This window comes from Antechinus flavipes, chromosome 3 (genome assembly GCF_016432865.1).
Source record: "Antechinus flavipes isolate AdamAnt ecotype Samford, QLD, Australia chromosome 3, AdamAnt_v2, whole genome shotgun sequence".
NCBI classification, from domain to species: domain Eukaryota; kingdom Metazoa; phylum Chordata; class Mammalia; order Dasyuromorphia; family Dasyuridae; genus Antechinus; species Antechinus flavipes.
Window position 1 is genome coordinate 547997306 of NC_067400.1, and position 23682 is coordinate 548020987.

The 23682-nt window shown below is 36.2% G+C and overlaps 1 protein-coding gene across 1 annotated transcript in view; it reads left to right on the forward strand.

The window, feature by feature from the left end:
- The first annotated feature begins 20659 nt into the window (after positions 1 to 20659).
- The window catches only part of LHFPL6 (LHFPL tetraspan subfamily member 6), a 286250-nt gene continuing 283227 nt past the window's right edge, over positions 20660 to 23682 (forward strand). The window contains exons 1-2 of the mRNA XM_051987403.1: positions 20660 to 20991; positions 22415 to 23002. Coding sequence (XP_051843363.1) covers positions 22618 to 23002 — 385 coding nt within the window. The 5' untranslated portion in view covers positions 20660 to 20991; positions 22415 to 22617. The remainder of the gene's footprint in view (positions 20992 to 22414; positions 23003 to 23682) is intronic.

Genomic DNA, 23682 nt, shown 5'->3' on the forward strand with positions numbered 1-23682 from the left:
GCTTTTTCTCTTACAGATATCCATGCATTTTATATGTTCAGTCTAGAATAAAGAACTTTTTTGTTATTTCAAAATCAAGGAATTGAAAAAGACTCATTAGGCTGTTTCTAGAGATCAATAGAGAGAGTTTTCCTTTCAGGCAGGAAAACAACTAACTTAAAAAACTAATGCAATTGTGTGCTATTTAAAAAACAAAACTTTTTTGTAATTAAGTTAATTGCTATATTTAAACAAATTTGTATAATTTTCTGATTTTCTAAAATTACACAAGAAAGCTAGGGAGAAAAATAGGTTTCAGACCTCAAGACCTAGAAGAAGTAAAGGAAAAACTTCACACAGACACTTTCTCACATCTACACAAGGTGACATATAAATGGAACTATATAATATAAACACATATGAATTTCTATTATTTTATTTCAAGATTGTCTGAAGGAAAACAAATATTTAAGAATTAAAATAGATCTACTTATATAAAACACCTCAGAGCATTTGCTACATGTTTGTTGATATTTATTTCTGAAGAAGCTGAAAGTTGGAGAGGTATTTAATCCTAAGGCTATCAAACCTACCTTGCTATCCATTATTTAAGGAATCTCTTCAATGATCTACTTTCGGTTTAAACATTTCAAGCTATAGGGAGCTTATTACTGTTCAAAGAATCCTCTTTTCCATTGTTGGATCACATTAATGTTTGGAAATCTCTTTATATCAAGTTAGAATCTATTTCCTTTTAATCTTATTTCTAAACCAAATTTCTCACTTATTCTTTTTATCAGAAATTTTATTCAAATGATAATTGCTTTTCAATTTGAGACTTTATATTAACATTTACATTGTAATTATCACTAGATTTCCTATGAATCACAGAATTTCAGGTCTGGGAAGGTCTTTAGATTTAATCTAATGTAACCTGTTTATTTTATGCATGAAAATATAGGCATTCATAGAAGATAAGTAAATTACTCTTCCTTGCATGAATTAGTTTGGGCAGGGACTCATATCATCATAATGAGCATTAATCATTTTGTACTAGATATAGATAGAAACATAAATATGTGGGACAATTGGATACAGGAAATGTCTTTTCAGACTGTTGAACTGTACTAATGAAGTCATGCCTTTAGCATAATATACTGATTCACTATTTCCGTAGCCACTTATGATCCTTAGGGCCTTTGATCTTCATTACCATTTCTTGGATATGTTTTAAATTTCTTTTTTTTTTTTTAATAGTGCTTATGCCCAGACATTATGCTAGAACAGTGCTGTTCTTTTGATAAACCACTTGTAAATGATTCATGTATCTAAAATTTGAATATAAAATTGATGGTTTCCTTATTCAATAAGAATTTGATAATTCACATAGAACTATTAGAAATCAACTGGAGACACCCCCCCCAAAAAAATCAGTCTTCATCCTGATCTTGGGTCACAACTGAGGCTGATTCCTGCATTCCCTCCCTGCATTTGAGCATCAAGCATTCCCATGTTCACTTGAGATTAACAGAGATTTGCAGACTTGATGGGCAAGTCTGCAAGAGGGCATCATATGGTCTTCAGTTAGACAGAATCTTGTGATTGATTGATTACTAGTATGAAACAGATTTTTAAAGGGAAACCTTAGGAAATCAAGTTGATGGTTTGTATTGTCTAGTAGCAATATAAACTAATATTTATGTGCATTTGATTAATAAAATCTGGCTATTAGTACTGGCAAGTATAGGTCTAATTATACTAAAAGCATAAATAATGATAAATTGATTTTTATGTTAACTCTGCATTTTATATATCTCAGTTTCATCATGTCCAAATATAACTCCTTATCTTTTCCCCAAAACCCTTCTTCTTCCTTACTTTCCTATTTCTTTTAACCTTCCTTCTAGTTGCTAAGGTTAATAAGACTAGACTTTTTCTTCTTTTTAACCCTTAACATCCAATCAGGGATTAAATTTTGTTTATTCTACTGCTGTTTCATCCACCTCCTTTTTTTCCCAACTCACTCAATCACCACTCTAGTTCAGGCTCACACCACCTCTGTTAGGAATTACTGCAAAAAATCCACATTGTATTCCCTGCATCAGTTCTCTTCCTAGCCAATCTACCTTGCACACATATGTCAAAGCATATCCCTAAAATATAAATATGATTTCCTCTTCCTCTCAGGAAACTCCAGTGGCTCCCTTTTGCCTTGAAGATTAAACACAAAGTCTTCTTGGCATATAAATCTCTTTACAATTTGGATTCAACCTTCCTTTTTAGGCTTATTGTACATTATTCTTCTTCACCCACTAAACATTCCAGTTAAGCTGGCTTGCTTTCTATTTCTCATACAAGATATTCCATGTACTATCTCATAAATTTGCATAAGTTGCCTCACATGGCTGGAATGTGCTTTATCCTCATTTCTACTTCACAGAGTCCAGAGTTTTCTTCAAAGCTCAGCTCAGCACCAGATGCTTTAAGAAATTAATCCTATTGCTCCCAGGTTCCAATATGCTCTCTTCTAATATTACTCTCTATATTTTATATTTTATTTTTTACTTATATGTTGTTTCCTATCATTAAAAAGTAAGTATTTTGAAGTCAGAAATAGTTTTATCTATGTCTTTGTATTCCTAGTGCCAATGAATGGATGATGTAGAGAAGCAAACCTTGCCTTTTACTGCTACTATGAATTATGTGAATTTTGAAGACAAGTTCTGATTCCTTAACCTTGTTTCAGGATCTGAGAGTCATCTGTGACAGTGTGATTCCCAGCACATGTGAACTACTTGAATCTTAATTTTATCACAGTAAAATGATAACACTAGGCTACATGACAATTATACTCTCTTTTGGTTCTAAATATATGATCCTAACTCTGAGGAACTATGCAGGTTCTTGGGAGGCATAGCTAACCAGAGGTACATGTTACTTGACTCTAGCAATCCTGAACACTTTCATTTCGAAGTGTTGAAGAGGTGGTGAATAATTTGGTCTTGAGCACACTATAAATCTATAAGTCCCAGAAGTAATGGGGTCACCAAAGAAGAGCTATCCTGTCTGTTTATGGACTTTTGCATTTTTTATTGGATCAAATAAAAACTATACCATATTTGATACCTTGATAAAATGAGTGACAATCAAGACTTATGGCCACAGCTCTGGAATTGGAAGAGGTCGTAGAGTTAGTATAACCTAAATCCTTCATTTTATAAATGAAGAAACAAAGACCAGCTGAAGTTAAATAAAAAGTCACAAAAGAAGTACTAAACCTAAGATTGGGAACCAGATCCTCTGAAAACAAATCACTTTTACTTGGTTTTACCTGGGAAGTTTATTTGCCCTTTTCCTTTGTGGTGTCAGAAAAATAGAAATGAGGTTTACTAAACCAAATTTAAGGACACATATTGACTAAAAAAACCTAATCCTGATATTATCTACATTTTATTGTATTTTTGTTTCTTTTGCTAAATATTTCTGAATTATATTTTAATCTTCTTTGGGCAGTGCTCAGATATATAGGTTGCATACATCTTGTAGGGCTCATGTTTGATATCTCTGATACTCTTTGATAACTCTGATACTGCTATCTATAATACTGTCAGATTCCAATATTCCCACATCAAATCTAAAGGGGGGGAACAAACTAAAATAAAAAATTAGTTACCGAGTAGCCCTCAAAGTTGAACCTGGTTTATATAATCTCAGAGCTTCAGTTATTGATCTCTAGATCAAGCCATTCTTTTCCTTCTGGCTATTAAATCAATCAATCAAAATATATTAGATATCATTTTCAGCTGATTTTAACTTGCTGTTTAAGGTTTATTTATTCTCTGCCAGACATGTTTCTTTTTTCTTTTCTTTTGAGTTCAGAGTCCTTTTATTCTGGAGTATGCAGTATGGCTAGCAGTGTGTAATGGGAAAAAAAATTGGCTATATATGGAGCTCAAACATTTATTTTTGAAATTATACATATCAACAGAATAAATCAAAAAGCATTAATAAATAATAAAAGCATCTTTGTGTCAGGTACTATACTAAGCATAGATCTAATAAACACTATATTAAATGATTATGCAATAAATATTGTGGCTAAAATTCACAAAATATAATAATCATTGTATACTTCATAGTGTCATATAATTCAACTTAGATCTATACTATAGTTACCTTCAGATTTTCTCTAACAAATAACTTTTTTTATTGTCAATATAATTAATACTTGTTAAAATTCCACACTCCTTTTTTTACTTCTAACAGTTTAAAAGTATTTTAGAAACAGCATCTCATGAATTCCTTCAGAACCAGACACATTAGGTTGTTAGTAGTGACTCAGTTTCTTCATCTCTCAAATAGAAACATAGGTTCCCCAAACCTAAAACTAGAAGGAATCCTTGTGGCCATCTAATTCAACCTCTCATATTTAAGTAGGAGTAAACTGAGGACCAGAGAAAGTTAGGTACCTACCCATCATCTCACAGATAGTATTATGTACCTCACTCACAGTACTCTTGTGAGAAAAGCACTTTATAAACTGTAAAAAGTATTTACATTTTACAGCACACATGCATGTTTTCATTATGCTTGCCCATGCTCTCTAAATTCAGCAGTTTATTACACAATTTGGAAGAAAAAAATGTAATAGCATCTTCAAAAAGCCAAAATAACCTTTGGCCTTCTAGAAAAAAATAGTTAAGAACCATAAATGTGACAGAAATTTATTAACATAATTATATATTGCTTTCAAAGTTAGGTAAATATATACTGGCCTTATACCAGCAATTTATAAGTAGGAGTGGTAGGGATATTTTACATTCTGTTGCTACGTTGTTGAGGTCTACTTTTGTTTCAGAAATGATTTAGTTCTGTTAATACTTTCTTCTTTGTATGAACAAGATTATTGATTTAAAATTCTGTCTGTTAGGTTCATTCATGAAATAATAATTGGTAGAAATTACATAGTAATTTCTGTAGTAATTTGAGACTTTTAATGAATAAGTCACATGAAATTCCTAGGAGTTGATAACTTACAATATGCATGAGCATCCCTGATTTTTATAGTCTTAAAATTATTATATTTAGAAATTGTAAATAGCTAAACAAGCATATACATGGAAAGGGAGGCTTTGAATTTATCAAACACATGAAAGATCAAATGTAAATCTTGATAAGTAAGCTTATTTTAATATGAGATAAAAACTGGTATAAAATCATTGAATTTTGTTCCTAAAAATGTGTGCAAATACATAAAATCATACAAAAAGAGTATCATACAAAAAGAGTACAAGATTAAGGATCAAATCTTAGAAATTACTTGTTATGACTATTTTTCTCTATGTAAAATTAATAATATAATAAAATATTTTATTCTAAATTTTTTTTCTGCTTATATTAGAGAGAATCTTTGAAAGAAAAGCTCTAGGATTTAAAAAACAGGACTACTTTTCTCCTCAGGGAATTTACATTCTAATAAAAAAAGATAAGATATATTAGGAAATAATGATAAGGAAGGTTTTTTAATATTTTGTAATGTGGATTTCTGTTAGAGGTAGAAGTAGAAGGTGGGAGTATGGAGATAATACATGACATAAGAATGGTTATAAAGTTGCAGTAAAATGGATCTTCATCAAGTTCATTATGATGAATGTTCACCAATCAGAAACCCAGGCATTTATGGCAGAGCTGGAATGAAGGCTAGAGCAGAAGAATATAGCATACCAATTACCAAGCAGTAGCCATATGGTACCTCTGGCTCATGCTAGCTATTATTATTTGATTGGGGCCAAGGGATTCCAGAGTAGGACTAGTAGATCATGGTGACTTACTTTGGGTCAAGGCTAGGAATAGAAGCAAATAAAGCAAAAAGAGGGGTAGGGTTTGAAATAGAATGGGAGAATATGGAAGGCCCAAAGATCAAGAAGTTTCAGAGAAAACAAAGAATAGGTTTAGGATGAATGAGAGGATAGGACAGGTGAAAGGACAAGAGATTCTCTGATGGGTAGGTAGATAGGTAGCTTTGGAAATAGTGCTATCCCATGAAATAAAAAAGTATAATTTTCAGTGATACCAGTACTTGGCTGAGGTGGAGTGAAGAAAATTATTTTTCCTTCAAAAGTCTGAGGTCTTTAATGTTTAGGATGCTAGAATACTTGTCAACTTGAATATTATTCAAAATCATGAAAATGATAGTAGGATATTGTGTGAAGGTGAATATAATGAACCAGATTTTATACTCATGGGGAAAAAATCGGAGAATGACTGGTGGCACAGTGGATAAAGTGCTGGGCCAGGAGTTCAAATCTGACACTTCTAAAATGTGTGATCCTGGGCAAGTGACTTGCTTGCCTCAGTTCTTCATCTGTAAAATGAGCTGAAAAAGGAATGGCAGATCACTCCAATATCTTTGCCAAGAAAACCCCAAAAGGGATCAAGAAGAATCAGATGTGACTGAAAAATGAATAACAGTAGAACTGTTATTGTACTACTAAAAACCTCCATCCTTTTCTGCATATCTTGTAGTCTTTAATTTATACTTCTCTCCCACACTTCCCTTAGACGTCTCCCAAATCCTGAGCTGGTTCTTATGTATAGATCCATTGTGGGGACTTGCTTGTTGTATACTTGTGAAACTTGGGCAATATACTAATGCTATGCCAGAAAACTGAATTGCTGCCATTTGAATTGTCTTAGGAAGATTCTGAAGATTACCTGGCAGGGTCAGATACCAGACACTTACATCCTTTTTTGAACTAAACTGCCAAGCATTCCAATTATACTACAAAGAGCACAACTCTGTTGGGCTGGCCGCATTGCTCAAATGCCAAATGTGTGCTTGCCAAAAAGACCATTTTATGGAGAATTCACATAACATAAAAGCTTACAAGGTGGTCAGAAAAAAAATGATACAAGGACACTCTGAAGATCTCTCTTAAGAATTTTAGAATTGATTGTATGACATGGGAGACACTGGCACTGGATCCCTCCCACAATGGCATAATCTTATCAAAGAAGGTTCTATGTGCTCTATGTGCAAAACAGAATTGAATTAGCTCAGAATAAATATGAGGTGCACTTAGAAAAGCAATCCCAAATGTTCACATGGACTATTTGTTTCTGACTTGTGGCAGAGCATTCTGAATTCATATTGGTCTGATCAGCCACAGTCAGACACACTAATTTGACTCTAACTTAGTGATGTCATTTTGGTCCTCTTCAAGAATAGCAATCAAACCAATAGTTTTTGATACTTTCAACTAACTTTTCCTTGATACTCTCTTCTCTCTAGATTTTTGTGACATGACCTCTCCTATTTAGACTGCTTCTTCTCAGTGTCCTGTGATGGATCTTTATATTTAAGCTCTATACTGTCTATATCAATTCATTAGCTTGGAGAGTCTATCCATACCCTTGTATTCAATTATCTCCATGCAGATGATTCTCAGACCTCTTTATCTAGCTCCAATTTCTTTCCTGACTTCCACTTTTGCAGCTTTAATTGTCTATTGAACATCTTGAAATGGATGTCCCACAAACATCTCAAAGTCCCAAGGTGAACTCATTGTCTTTCTCTTGAAATCCTCCTCTTCCCCTAACTTCCTTAGTACTATGCTCCTCATTATTGAGGCTTACAAGTTAGTTGTGCTCCTCAACTCTTCATTCTCAATACCCCATATATAATCTCTTGTCAAATCCTAAAGATTTTACATTGATAACATCTCCCATATATTCTCCTCTCTTCTCACATTGCTATGACCCTGATGTAGGCCTTCATCACTTCAAATCTATGTTATTGGAAAAGCCAGCTAGCTAGACTTCCTGCCCCATTTCTCCCTTCTTCAATCCATCCTCTCCTTTCAGTTGTCAAAGTGATCTTTAGTGCCAGGCTGGCAATGTTATTTTCATTCCCACTTGGTAAATGCCAGTGTCTCCCTATTTTTTTCCAGAATCAAATACAAAATATTTTGATTTTTAAAATCCTTCATAAACTGACTCTATCCTATCTTTCCTGTCTTCTTATTCCCCCTCCCCCCCTTTCCAAGCTACTGTGATCCAGTAATACTGGTCCTTTGACTGTTCCCTTGCGTACAAATACTCCATCTCCTAACTATGAGTATTTTTAATGAATGGTTGCTCTCATGCTTGAAATACTCTCCCTCCTTATCTCTTGTTTTCCCTGTCTTTCTGTATATCTCAGCTAAAGTCTCACCTTCTATAAGAGGCCTTTCTCCTTATTCTTAGTACCATTTCTCTGAGTCTAAATCCAATTTGTCTTTGATATGTCAGTTCTGTATCTCATTATTTGCATGTTGTCTCTCCCATCAGCCTGCTAGGTGGTTCAATAGAATACTGGATCTGGAATCTAGAGGACCTGAATTCAAATATAGCTTCAGATCACTTAACCTCTCTGTCTCAGTTTCCTCATCTGTAAAATGGATATAAAAATAGCAACTATCTCCTAGGGTTGCTATGAAGATCAAACACTTGGAAAGTACTTAGCATAGCAGCACATAGCAAATTCTTAATAAATACTTATTCCTTTCTCTTTGATTCCATTAAACTATGAGTTTCTTGAGAAATGGAAACATTCTTGCCTATGTTAGTATCCTCAGTGCTTAGCACAGTCTCTGGCACATAGAAGCCACTTAAACATTTGTTGATTGATTATCAGATATGCCCCATGCCTTGACTTACCCTATTTCACTCCTTTCCAAAAGAGAACTAGAAATTCAAAAGATGTATTATTCAGATTTCTTATAGAAAACAAAATATGCTTTGCTGCCTTTCATGATATACCTTTCTATTAGTATTTACAATGAGTAGGAGAGAATACTGTAATCTAGACCACCAAGTTATCTGCCTTTCCCTCCAAGATTCCAATGTATACCTAAAGTTTTAGCTCTATACTTGCTAATAAATTCAGTGACTCAGGATCCTTTCTCTCATACCATCAACCTTTTAACACAGTCTAATTTACTTCATGCCCCTTCAATCACTTTTTCTGTGCTACTATTCAGTTTTCCAAGCAATCAATATGCTTTTTCACTCTTTTCAACTTCTCTTCATTTAATTCAACTCACCAAACATTTATTGAATGGCTCTAGATAAATGATGTGATGTAGTGAATAGAGAATGGTCTTAGAGGAAGACCTGGGCTGAATTCCTACATTTGCTTCATGTTATCTGAATGGTCCCTGGGCAAGGCAACTAAGTTCTGAGTGCTCTATACAACTCCCTAAGACTGAATATTATGAAACAATTGCTGATTTTCAGTCTGAAATGATCAAAGGAAATTACTTAAACTTCCAAAACCAAAATCAAAAAAAAATTTTTTTAAAAAGACATGTAGAAAGCATTTCCTATATAATGAGGCCTACAATAAGTGTTTAATTAACACAATAAGTGTTAATATAATGAGGCTCTTTGTCTTTACTCCCTCCTTTACTTATAAGGATTTAACTTTGGCCCTAAAGTAATGTTCTCTCTCTGTTTCTCTGTCTCTGTCTCTCATTCTTTCTCTGTCTCTCTCTGTGTGTTTTTTTTGTCTCTCTGTCTCTGTCTCTCTGTCTCTCTCAGTCTCTCTGTCTCTGTTTATCTCTCTCTCTCTCCCTCTCTCTCTCTCTCTCTCTCTCTCTCTGTATATATATATATATATATATATATATATATATTATATATATATATATTATATATATATATATATATATTCCAGGTTTTGATTTGTCTGTCTGGCATTTTGCATAAACTATTCTACATATAAGTTAAATAAATAAATAAGGTAACATAGCTTTGTAATATTCCTTTTTCAACCTTAAAACAATCAGGTAATTATCCCATATTTGGTTCTAATTGTTGATTTTTTAACTCACATGCAGGTTCTTCTGGACTCCAGTAAGATGATCTGATATACTTATCTCTTTGAAAATTTGACACATTTTGTTGTGATCCACACATTCAAAGGCTTTACTGTAGTCAATAAAACAAGATTTTCTTTACATCTGGAACTCCTTTACTTTCTCAATAATCATCAAGTATTGGCAATTTAGTATCTGGTTCCTCTGCTAGTGATGATGGTAATGATGATGATGATGATGATGATGATGATATGATGTGGCTTACACTTAAGAGAAACAAGAGGGCTAAAGGATCCTCAAGGGAATTCAGGTTTAAGTTAAAATGAGGAGATAGAAGAAATAACGGTTGAAAAGTTCAGCACTATAAGGGAGTTTGTTGCAAATAAAAAGAAGGTTCCAAAGGACTCAGGGGTGTGGGCTTACAGTTGCCTAAATCTGATTGGAATAAGCCTAGGGAGGAGTAGTTATAAATCATATAGGAATGAAGATTCATCAGTAAGTAGTATGGATTTGCCACTTGGATCTAAAGCAATGAGATGGAATAACTAAGAATAATCAGAAGGAGACTGAGCTGGAATTTTGGCAGAAATTGAACCATAAAGGAATGTGAGTTAATCTATCCCATAATTTTCAACAGAACACAGAATACTGGTATTTGGAATATGTTTCCAAGAAATATTATTCTCATATATTCTCTTGTGCCTATTGATGATAGCTGTGGGACTTTCTTGGCTCTAGTGGCTAATGATGACTGAGACAAGGGCTACAAAGCACGAAACAGATCAGAATGGACTAGAAGGACATTATTTTTCTTCTACACTGAAAAGAGCAACAATATTTTAAGGGGGATTTTAGAAGTAGGATTTCCCATATCAACATTTTCTCTCGTTTAAGCTATTACTCAACCTCCCAAGAGGGAAATGCCAAACTGTGACAATTGAAGTCATTCTTCTCTATGCTAGAATGAAAACACATTTTTGGTAAACTGGGAAAGGCATTGCTTTTTTGAGAGAGAAACAGAGTAGGAATATGCAGTAACATTTAATTATTTGACTATTGAATTGCATTTTTGTACATTTGAATGTACATTTTTTTAGATACTCTAAAGGAATTTAGGGTATTTTGTTCATACTATCAATTAAAGTGTAGATGAAGGAAGGCTAGAAGGAAACTAAGATGAATATATAACTTTACAAAGTATGACAGTACCTGGCAGCATGATATAGTTAAAAGAGAACCAGATTTAAAAATCAGGAAACTTGTTTTCAGTTTTATACTTTGTCACCAACTAGCTATTTGACCTTGAAAAATTCATTTAATCTTTATAGGTCATCCAAGGATTTTTGTTTTATCTTTCCATGAAGATTTGTCATTCTATGAGATTGAACTGATTTTTCCTATTGTTAATTTATTCCATTTTGATTACCTATAGATGATGAGATATCTAGATTTGCACATGAGATTTTGCTGATTCCAGAAAGCTCCAAAATGTTGCACAGCCTTCTAAATAAGACCTGTAACTAATAAAAATAATTTGATCTAGCTATCCATATGGGAAAAATCAAGTGAATAAAGAATGCCTCTTGTCCAGATAATGATATAAAATTGGATGGGCAATCAATAAAGTTCATGCATCATTGTGTATATCTTAGACAGACACTACAAATGGACAATGAGTTGACCCTGGAATTAAACAGGAGGAAAGAGAGCTAAATTGCCTTTGGGAAAATGAAAAGTCATTTGAAAAACCTCATGCTTCTCTCTGAAATAAAGAACCCATCTTTTTATAACAATATTCTTCTTGTGATGTTTATATGGCTGTGTGTCATGAAGCACTACAGTATCCTAAGAATTAAAGTTGATGATGGGTGATAGAGAGGAATATGGTAGATGTGAGCAGCTGCTACACATTAGACAATAGAATTATGAAAGATCAGTGTGAAGGATGTTATCAAGGAAAAAATATAAATGAAAAAGAAAATGGGCTAACATGGTGGTAAGGGCAAAGGATAACTGGTGGATAGTCTGAATGCATCAATGGGGTACTCAAAATACCAATAAAACTAGATAGAGAGTCTCCCCAAATTTTATATGGATTCTTTGTGATGAATTTATGGGAATACATAGACAAACATTATATATTAGTTGAACAAAATCCCAGAATTCCTTTTCCCATTGAACGTACAAGTTGAGATAGTTTTTCTTTAAAAGGTATTGAAATTGTCAATGAGATTTAATTGGCTCGGGGGCTAAGGATCAGGTCATTGATGCAACTCTTTGGCCACCTGGGTACAAAATATGTGGGGCATAAGGGACTGGAGTGACCAGAGACCAGCAGCATGAGCAACAATGAAAATAGTGATCAACTGAATCATTGTTTTATCCTGGATGAACACCCGTTTTCTGCTCTGAGTGTGCTTCTCCTGTGATGGCTAAATAATCCTCTTTCTGTTAACTGATAAATAATGAATGTCTCATTCCTTTTCAATTATAGATCTAAATTACCTGAGTTAGGCCCAGTCTGTGATAGCAGGAATGGATGGGTTGTAACTTGTTTTGAGTTTTTATGGATTTGATTTAGGAGACCTTGTAGTATACTGGGATTAAAGACAATATGGAATTGTTGACAATGTCATTCTCAAACAAATACTACTTGAAGGATCTTATAGTTGTTGACATTTTTTTTTATCATATGTTTTTAAAAGAAGAAGTTATACTGGGAAAACATCTTTACAATTAAAGGTTCTGATAAAGGCCTCATTTCCAAAATATATAGAGAACTGACTCAAATTTATAAAAAATCAAGCCATTCTCCAATTGATAAATGGTCAAAGGATATGAACAGACAATTTTCAGATGAAGAAATTGAAACTATTACCACTCACATGAAAGAGTGTTCCAAATCACTATTGATCAGAGAAATGCAAATTAAGACAACTCTGAGATATCACTACACTCCTGTCAGATTGGCTAAGATGACAGGAAAAAACAATGATGAATGTTGGAGGGGATGCGGGAAAACGGGGACATTGATGCATTGTTGGTGGAGTTGTGAACGAATCCAGCCATTCTGGAGAGCGATCTGGAATTATGCCCAAAAAGTTATCAAACTGTGCATACCCTTTGATCCAACAGTGTTTCTATTGGGCTTATACCCCAAAGAGATACTAAAAAAGGGAAGGGGACCTGTATGTGCCAAAATGTTTGTAGCAGCCCTGTTTGTAGTGGCTAGAAACTGGAAAATGAATGGATGCCCATCAATTGGAGAATGGCTGGGTAAATTGTGGTATATGAATGTTATGGAATATTATTGCTCTGTAAGGAATGACCAGCAGGATGAATACAGAGAGGCTTGGAGAGACCTACATGGACTGATGCTAAGTGAGATGAGCAGAACCAGGAGATCATTATACACTTCGACAACGATATTGTATGAGGATGTATTCTGATGGAAGTGGATTTCTCTGACAAAGAGACTTAACTGAGTTTCATTGGAGAAATGATGGACAGAAACAGCTACACCCAAAGAAGGAATACTGGGAAATGAATGTGAACTATTTGCATTTTTGATTTTCTTCCCGAGTTATTTTTACCTTCTGAATCCAATTCTCCCTGTGCAACAAGAGAACTGTTTGGTTCTGCAAATATGTATTGTATCTAGGATATACTGCAACATGTTTAGCATATATAGGACTGCTTGCCATCCTGGGGGGGGGGGAGGAGGGAGGGAGGGGGAAAAAACGAAACATAAGTGATTGCAAGGGATAATGTCGTGTAGAAATTATCCTGGCATGGATTCTGTCAATGCGAAGTTATTATTAAATAAAATAAAATTTATTATAAAAAAAAAAAAAAAAATAAAAGAAGAAGTTATAATTCTACTATGTTTTTCTCACTTATTTGATATTTTGCTCTCTTTGAATCTCTTGAAAATCAATTCCTGAAATGTTTTCAAGATTGTGTTGCCTCTGGCAGATTTGTTCTGTGTTTACTCAGTCTGGGCCAGCATTTCCATTTCCTCATATCCATCAAGTGTTGAGCTATTAAAGTCCAAATGAGTAGTTCCTCTGTCATGATGGGGGAAATGCTGACAGATCAGTCCATTTCTATCTTTTTGATGTTTCTTCTATATATGTCCTTAGGATGGTTTTGCTTGGTTGATACCATTACAAAGCTTTTTGTGGATTCATTTTCCCTTTTATGCCTTTTTTATGTTCTGTGAACAATAAGGTTTATAATCCCATATTGTGTTTTTCTAGAATGTTTTACAAATGAATATTTCGTCTAAATCATTTTTGCCTTTAGTTCTTTTGTCTTTCTCCCTAAGAAAACGTTGTGTTTGCCGAGTAAAAGAGTTTCTGAACTCTTTTGGTCACCTTATTATGGCGATTGCTTTATATTACTGAAACTTCTGTAAGAAATTATCAAAATCAGGCAACTTTTATCCATTTCCTATCATTCAGCATCAACAACTTGTTTAAATAGGTCAGGTTGAAGCTTTTGTAACTGAATGCAATATATTCTTCTTTATGTTATTCAATTAATTTGGTGCTTATTTTGAACTTTGCTCCCTCTAACAGGCCATCTATCTACAAATAAAAAATAACTGAATTGAAAATTATTCCCATTATCAATAACCAGGTTTTTTTTTTTTTTGGCTATGAAAATACAGTCAATTTCACATTCAGTCATTTAAATTTGCATTTGCCTCATTTAGTATTTTTAAGAAAATATTCACAACATGGAACATGAATGATTTGACATCCTTCATTTTCAATCCTGAATTCTAGTTTGAAACAGTTTTCTTTATCCTCACCTGTGCTTACCTGTTTCACACTGAAATCACTGAGTTTCAAAGTATCTGCTGAATTGGTGATCTTTCCACATTCTTTATAAATGTTCTCATCTTCATTCTCTGTTGTAGATTTTAGCACAAAAACTGCAATTATCTTCATGTTGAAACTTTACTTTTATTCCCCATGAGAATCACAAGGTGAGATGACCAAGTTGTTGTATATTTTGTTTTGTTTTATGAAATTATATTCTTGTTGCCTTTGGATATCCCAAAGCTGACTATTCCTAGATTTGAATCTTAGAAGAAAATTTGTGATTTCTTTTTCTATTCAGTTGCAATTTCCTTATTATAACTTGGTATTCTATTTGAAGTGAAAGTATCAGTACTTATACAATTCATTTCATCATTGACCTTTGGACAAGGATTTCACATTTGGAGTTCAAACAATGGAAAGAATGTTTATTCATAGTCTATAAAGTGTGTGATTTCCAGCATTCTCTGTTCCCTCCTTCAGACACTGTCAGTGTTACACCTTCACAAAAGCCATATTTTAATCCTACTAGTAAGGAAGCTCTTTAGAGCTAGGCTCTTTAAGAAAATGTCAGAAAAAACCAATCCCTGCTGGATTCTACCAATCTGGAAAGTTTTTGAATATGGTTCCAATGACAGGTTGAATTTGAACTTAAATTTTCTTATCTCCTTATTCAGAACTGTATCCATTGTGCCACCAAACTGCCTCTTCCATAATCTGTCTCGTATTATATTTACTTGCATACATGCCCTATCTCCCTAGTAGATCATGAATCTCTTGAGTATAGGAACTATGTTGTTTTTCTTCTTTGAAATCCAGCATTATACTACTGGGTTTATATCCCAAACTGATACTAAAGAAGGGAAAGGGACCTGTATGTGCCAAAACGTTTGTGGCAGCCCTGTTTGTACTGGCTAGAAACTGGAAAATGAATAGATGCCCATCAATTGGAGAATGGCTGGGTAAATTGTGGTATATGAATGTTATGGAATATTATTGTTTTGTAATAAATGACCAGCAGGATGAATACAGAGAGGCTTGGAGAGACTTACATGAACTGATGCTGAGTGAAATGAGCAGAACCAGGAGATCATTATATATTTCAACAACCATGCTGTATGAGGGTGTATTCTGATGGAAATAGATTTCTTTGACAAAGAGAAGATCTAATTCAGTTTCAATTGATCAATGATGGACAGAAGCAGCTATACCCAAAGAAAGAACACAGGGAAATGAATGTAAACTGTTTGCATTTTTGTTTTTCTTCCTGGGTTATTTCTACCTTCTGAATCCAATTCTCCCTGTGCAACAAGAGAACTGTTCGGTTCTGCACACATATATTGTATCTATATTGTGACATATTTAACATGTATAAGACGGCTTGCCATCTGGGGGAGGGGGTGGAGGCGGGAGGGGGAAAAATCGGAACAGAAGTGAGTGCAAGGGATAATATTGTAAAAAATTACCCTGGCATGGGTTCTGTCAATAAAAAGTTATTAAAGAAAAAAAAAAGAAATCCAGCATTAAACAACATTATGTTGCAGATTAAGTCACTCAATGGTTACAATAATGACTCTGGGGTCAGAAAGAGTTGTATTCAAAACAAACCTTAGTTACTTATTAGCTCTCTGACTCTGAGAAAATCATTTAAATCTCATTTTGCCTCAATTTCTTCAACTGCAAAAAGGGTGTAATAATGGCATCTACCTCCCAGGGGAAATATTAGTGCTTAGCACAATGTATGACACATAATAGGTGCTTAATAACCACTTGTTTCCTTCTTTCACATATTGAGTCCAATACATGTTTGTTGAGTCGAATTCAATAATAAAAAGTAAAAATAATAAAATAAGATAATAAAACTAAAATTTATATAATCCTTTATGAATTATGTAAAATGTATATAGGTAAGCAATGGATAGTAAACACATAACTAGTGCACCCATGGATTTCTGGGCTTGGATGAGGGCTAGCTCTAGGGAAAGAAATATGTTCCTGTTACCCAACTTCACCTGTGAATCCAAAAAACTGTAGCATGAGCAGTGGCCATATCCTGGAATATAAAATAAACTAGGGCGAAAGTCATCAAACCTGTTAATGACTTAGGAATATATCTACCTCAAAAATATGAAAACATTCCGCTGCGGAATAGAGTAGATGAGGACAAATGTGTTCTACGTGCCATGAAGACAGTTATGTGGGATGCTTAGAGCTTGGTCAGACTTCCAAAATATCAAAATCATCCCCAGAATCCTGGATTATAGGCAGCCGTCTTGACTTTTTGTCTTACTACTGGACTTCAATACTTCTAGAAGAGAGAATAAGGCTAATGGTTTCCTACAATTCAAGCATAAGTAGAGACATTATCCAGTGATGTCTGTTGGACTCCAATTCCACTGAATACCGAGAATGTGAATGAATATCCGAGGCCAGGCAGAAGATATGTTTTGCAGTCTTCATTTATTAATCTGAGTGCCAGGCTTAATATACATTTAAGGCTAATGTTATGACATTTCTAGTTAGCTTCAGTTGACATCATATTCCTCCAGGGTTAATGCACATTCCACACTTTGACATTTCAGTATCCACCTTAACTAATAAGATCAAGTTTCTTATCAACACAGAATTGTAAATAGCATAGTTATGATGCTCATCAGCATCAACAGAATTGTAAATAGTTGTGATATTTTATCAATATCAAAGTACTTGTCAAAACAGAATAGTAAATAGCAGAAATTATCATACTAATGTATTTACCTCAAGTATGTCCTTAATTTATTATTAAGGGGTAAATAGTATAGTTAAAATGTCTTGTTTTTGTTGCAGGCATTCTCCAACAAGATTAGCCTGATTTTTACTAAATACATCTTTCCAATTATTAGGGAGCTGGTGAGCCAATATGGATATGGACCTATTGGCCCTCCACACATATCAACGGCTCTCTTCAAAACTGAAGGATGATCAATAACACCTCCAGAGATAACTAGCTCATTCACTTTCTCTTTCTCTTCAGTGACACTGGGTTCATTTCTCTTAGAGAAAAGAATCATACTCTCTTTTCACATGCTCTGTGGCTCTTTATGCCCTCTGCCTAGAAACTCAAGAAGAATCACTTGAAGTTTAGTATTAACTCATATTTAGGGTTTTCCCAAAATGGAAGAAAAAAAGGTATTCAATGTAAACTAGATATAAGACACCACTCACAAAAAATGTTTAATATGACTCAAAAACACACACTGACAAAGACTTAAATAATGTAAGCAGCAACATAATTACCATTGTACTTTTCTCCAAGGTTGAACTTAAAATTTCAACACACAAAGTATTTTTCAAAGCTCTTGAATTGACATTTTGCTTTCACTGTTGAAATACTTCCCTCTAGGGTCATGTTTTCTCACAAGCCAAACTGGGGAGTTGGGCTCATCCACATAGAGATCATTTTCTCAAAGAAGTTCTATAATTGTAGCAGAGAGAGACCAATCTCTAGAAAGCACAACTAGCTCCAACAGAAGACAGAGGAGCTCACAACTCACAAGGTGGCCTCTGAAGATAGAAGTGTTCATCTCTCCTCAGTCACCTATGCTCAGGAGAGAAACACAAATCAGAAGAGGCAGCCAGTGCTTTGAGACATATTCTTTCCCCCTCCCACTCTTTAGTATTTTTTAAAATTACATATAGTTTTCAACATTCATTTTAGTAAGATTTTGAGTTCCGAATTTTTTTCTTCCTTTCTCCTTTACACTTCCTCCCTCTCCAAAATAGCAAACAATCCAATATAGATTACCAATTAGATTATATATGTACAGTCATTTTAAACACATTTCCAATAATCACATTGTGAAAGAAAAATCAGAATAAAAGGGGAAAACCAGGAGAAAGAAATAACAACAAAAAAGTGAAAACTACATTTCAATCTACATTTAGCCTCCATAGTTCTTTTTCTGGATGTGAGTGGCTTTTTCCATCTCAAGTCAATTGGAATTGTCTTGGATCACTATATTGCTAAGTAAAATAAATCTATCATTATTCATCATCACACAATCTTACTGTTTCTTTGTACAATGTTCTCCTGGTTCTGCTCACTTCACTGGGCATCAGTTCCTGTAAGTCTTTCTAGGCTTTTCTGAAATCAGCCTGTTTAATATACATCTTAAGCTTATTTAGGACAGCAAATTATCAGCTTCCAATTGTAAGCAAATTAGTTTTCCCTTTTGGTAGAGGGGAAAAGGGTACAATCATTCCAAAGAAAGGCTCAGAAGAGTCCTGACAGGTTGATCTGAGAGGAGGAAAGAGGGAGTCATATAGCAGATTACTTATCTTTACGATCTACTGTATTGGCCACTCCAGGTTCAGTGGTTAGTCCTCTCCTAGAAAGCCTACCCCTCCTCCTGCAGCCTTGGAAGGCAGGAGGAACTAAGCGATTACCCGGGTTTCCTGTGTCATTACAAAGATTTAGATTCTTCAACTCTCAGTCATATTTCCCCAACGTGCCCTATATGTGATTGCTCTCTAGCTAGATTAAGTCAAAGGCCCTGCTGTTTACTGTCTAGAGTTACAATGGACAATCGCATTTCCTTATATTTAAAATATGTTTACACTTCTGGTCTTATTATTTCTTATTAATAACTTACGGGGGAAAAAGAATGAACATCAGGGGAAAACTCCATCTAAAAATTAAATGGAGCTTGGTAGTTGTTTTTTATTTTTTATTTTCTTACAAACTGTTGAACTATTTCAGTCTTTTGGGGAAAAAAAGAAACAAACCAAAAAAAAACAAGGTAAAAGGACCCATATTTTCAACTTCTATTGATGTAAAAGTCAATGGCCACGAGTTCAGGGTAACTAGCAATTAAAATTATTCCACTTTAAAAAAAATATACAATTATATATTTGCAATATATCCATATTTATATCTTTAAAATAAACTTGCTCCTTCATGGCTTTTGACAACTTAATAGTCTTGTAGAGTTTATTCCAGGTCAGAGGTTTTTCTGTTCACAGATGATTTTTAATGCCTTTAATGCCTTCAGTTGAGAATCCACAAACTACAGTTAATTACTCTTTTAAAACTGAACTCCATTTCCAAAAGGGTTAGAGCTAATGTCTGAAAGAGTTCAAGCGCTACGGGCATGAAAAGTGTAAATTTGCTGTAATTTCATTCCATCACACGTAAGCCACGCCCATGAAAATGTTCCCAAGTGTCCGGATTCTGTCGCGGAAAACTATGTGCCAATAGCTCCTTCCCTTGACCTTTTCCATAGCTGTCTGCCAGAGGCGGCTGTTGGTGTCCCTGACCACCCTCAAACAAAGATCTTACTCTCTCTCCTCTTCCATTCTGAAATACACACCCACCTCTTGGAGACCTTCCGAAGTAGGGTTCAAAGCGCTCTGACAGCAGGCGATTCGCATTGTAAAGACTAGAGTATGGAACTTTCAGGCTCTGCCTCCTGAGAGCATCCCTTAAGGAAGGCAAGGAAACCAGGCATAGAGGTTAAAGAAGAGGCAATAAGGGCGTGTCTTCATTTAACACCATAGGATGGCCACAAGAAAGCAACCAACTTCCCCATTTTTCTGTCTCCGTCTTCTGGTCCGTTTTCGTCTTCTGGTTTATTTCCCCCCCTTTTTTTCCCTCCCCTCCCCCCTCCCCCCGCCCCTTCTCCCCATGTCCAACTAACACTACTTAGTAAAGACGTTTGGGGGGAGGGAGGGAGGGCAGGGAAGTACGGAAAGATTACTAGACTCTTTATTCCCTAACTGAGAAACATTCCCATTTGGGAGAAGGTTTGAAAACCCGCTCCCTGCCTCCTACGTCCCCACTCCCCCCTCCAATAGTCCTCCTAGCTCTCCAGGAATGTCCTCATCCGCCCGCCTCAGTTCGCGCTCTGTCTGCGGCGGGGTCCCACCGGGTGCAAGGGGGAGGGGAGAAGAGCGAGGGGAGGGCTGGGGAGAAGAGGGGAGGAGGCTGGCTGTGCGTGCCTTGCCTGCCAAAGGGAGATCTGTTCATCTGCGTGTGATCCTGGCCGCCCCGGCGCGTCCACATCCCTCCTTCTCTGGAACACAGCGTAGCAGCAGCGGCGGCGGCGGCAGCAGCACTAGCAGCAGGAGTTTGAAATATCTCTGCTCCTTCCTCCTGGAAAACCTGTCCACCCGGCGCGCCCTTGCCTCCCACAGGATTATAGCTTTCTAAAGTCAGCTTCCCAGTCTTTGGCCGGGAGGCAGAAGACAAGACTGGGGCGTCTTTTTCGTGGATGTTACTGCTCGGGAAAGGCAGCAAGTTGCATGTGCGTCCGGGACCGGGAAGGAAAGGAGCCAGCCGCCTTGCGAACCATGTAAGTGCCGCTCTCCGAGCTCCGACTGGCGGACTGGGACCGGGATGAGGATGCGGGCTAGAAAGGGATCTCTCTCTCCCTTGACCTCTGGCTAGGGGTCCGGGATTCAGCTCCGGGATTCAGGGACTCGGCTAAGCTTTGCTCTCCTGTCGTCCTCCCTCCTTGGCAGGGTCTGATTTCTGTATCTGTTCCCGGGAGGTGCTGCTTCCCATCCTTCCTTTCCCACTCTCTGTCTCCCTTCCCGGGCAGGGCAGGGCAAGGAACGGGATTAGAGAGAGCGAGCAAAGACTCTCCAACTCCTTTGGATTCTTTGTGCGTCTTTAAGCTGGGGTATCCCCGATCGTGGGGGCGTGAAGATGGTTTCTAATCTCCAGCTGTAGATGAGGGACCCTTTTCTTTGATTCTGCTGTTTGTTTCCTCTCTTAACTTGGCTGTGACCAGCATAGCTCACACGGGCTAACTCCAGAGTGACCTGCCATCGAAAGAATTCAGGAAAGGGGCCAAAGATTCCCTTTCCCAAAGACATCCAGAGTTGCTCTGGAGAGAGAGCCCAACCTAAGCCACCCTCCAGGGGCAGCCCAAAGCTTGACTGGATACTTAAGTAATGGAGTTTGAGCGGTTGAGCTAGAAGGGATTTCTTTCACATTTTCTCTCGTTTGTGGAAAGTTTTGGGGAGTCAAACCTAGAGAGACGGAAGATGAGGGACGGAGGAGGACATCCAGATTCCATCTGTGGTCCTCGGTGAAGGAAATAGAGAGCTTGCTTTATATCTCTGGGTGAAAGTCGACCGGCTGAATCGGTTGGGCAAGTAGGTTTCATTGTGAGACCACACATACACATGCTTTCATTTTCACTGGAGGACAGTCATTGCTAAGGCTAAAGGAATGACCAGATTCTCCACTTTGTGTATCTCTGTGGGTGTGTGAAAGGAAAGGAGCCCAGTTTTAGTTGTCTACTGTACACAGACAGTGAGCCAGTACATCTCTAAGAGTACTCAGTACTCTTATTCTCAGAATGAACTTGAAGAGTAAAAACTTAGGAAAGCCGTATTGGAACAAATGTTTGGAGGCTAAAAGCTAAGAAAGTAAACAATCTATGCTGTGACATTTTATTTTAAAACCCTAGGATAAGTTTACTGCTAGTGAACTTTCTGAACTAATTTTATTGGCTGTAACATGAAGTGAATTTACTAATTTGGCAAATAGATGACATGCATTTCTGTAATAGTTGTCAATGATTACTGGACCAAGATTGTGGGAGGACAGAGCCAGGCATACTTAACTTGGGTTATAATGAAAATTATTTATAAAGGCTTGGGATTTCATAGAATTTCAAACTGAGTCGACTTAGTTGATGTGATCACTTTTCTCAAGATACTTAACGTTATTTCTTCTACTGTTTTTTTTTTTTTTTTTTCCTCTAGGGACTATTCTCCTTACTACAGAAGAAAAGAAGTTGATGGCCAGTAAAATTTAAGATTGCCTCAATCAGATTTTCCAAAGCTAAAGGATTAAGGCTTCCTGTGAGTCTTCCTTTGACATATCAATACTCTTTATTCTCAGGAACAACTTAGTTCTGGTCCTTTGTGGGTCGTCATTGAAGCATCTAGTGTTTTTGGATGAAATCATGGCATCTAGCTTAACCTGCACAGGTGTGATATGGGCGCTGCTCTCCTTTCTCTGTGCTGCAGCCTCCTGTGTAGGATTCTTCATGCCTTACTGGCTTTTGGGATCCCAAATGGGAAAACCAGTGTCCTTTGGCACTTTTCGGAGGTGCTCATATCCAGTGCATGATGAGAATCGCCAGGTGACGGTGATGGTGGAGGAATGTGGGCGCTATGCCTCCTTTCAAGGTATCCCCAGTGCAGAATGGAGGATCTGTACTGTAGTGACGGGGCTGGGTTGTGGCCTTCTTCTCCTGGTGGCACTGACTGCCCTCATGGGTTGCTGTGTGTCTGAGCTCATCTCAAGAACAGTCGGCAGGGTGGCAGGAGGAATTCAGTTCCTAGGGGGTAAGTGATCACTTGATTTTTATGTAATTTTCAGGTTGGTTCCTGTAATCTCTATTTTAATTTGTGTTGCTGCTTTTCTGCTAGGGTCCCTGTCATTCTTGTTCAGATACCACTTAACAGCTGGATGGGCTATATAATGCTGTGCCCCTAATGGTAGGACAGAATTAAAAGAACTCATTGGAATTATTCTACAATACTCTATAGCAGCATGCATGTTTCACATATGCATTGAAGCGTGATGCATCATTGACCTGTCAAATTCACCTGTATGGGGGAACAGTACTGGATTAAATTGGAAACAAAGAAGGGAAGATAGAATTTACATTTCCAGTCATCATCTTGCCATGATTTTACAATAAGATTACATAATGAAAATTTTGGTGATTAAGATTTCATATGGAATGGAAAGTGGTTTTGCAGTCTTTGCTATTTGTATTACTCTGCTATTTTCTTGTTCGTGATGAAATTTTGGAATAATTAAAAAAATCATAACAACTTAGTTTTACATTGTATCTTTAATTAAATGATATATTGTGGGAAGGGAATTTGTGTCTTCATTATTTATAGCAAGTTCTTGGTGAAGTACTTCTACAATATAGGCTACTTTTTTTTTTTTTTAAATTTATACTCAAGGAGTTAGTGGGAAGCTCTGACAGGTTAAATTTGTTTCCCAGGGGGGG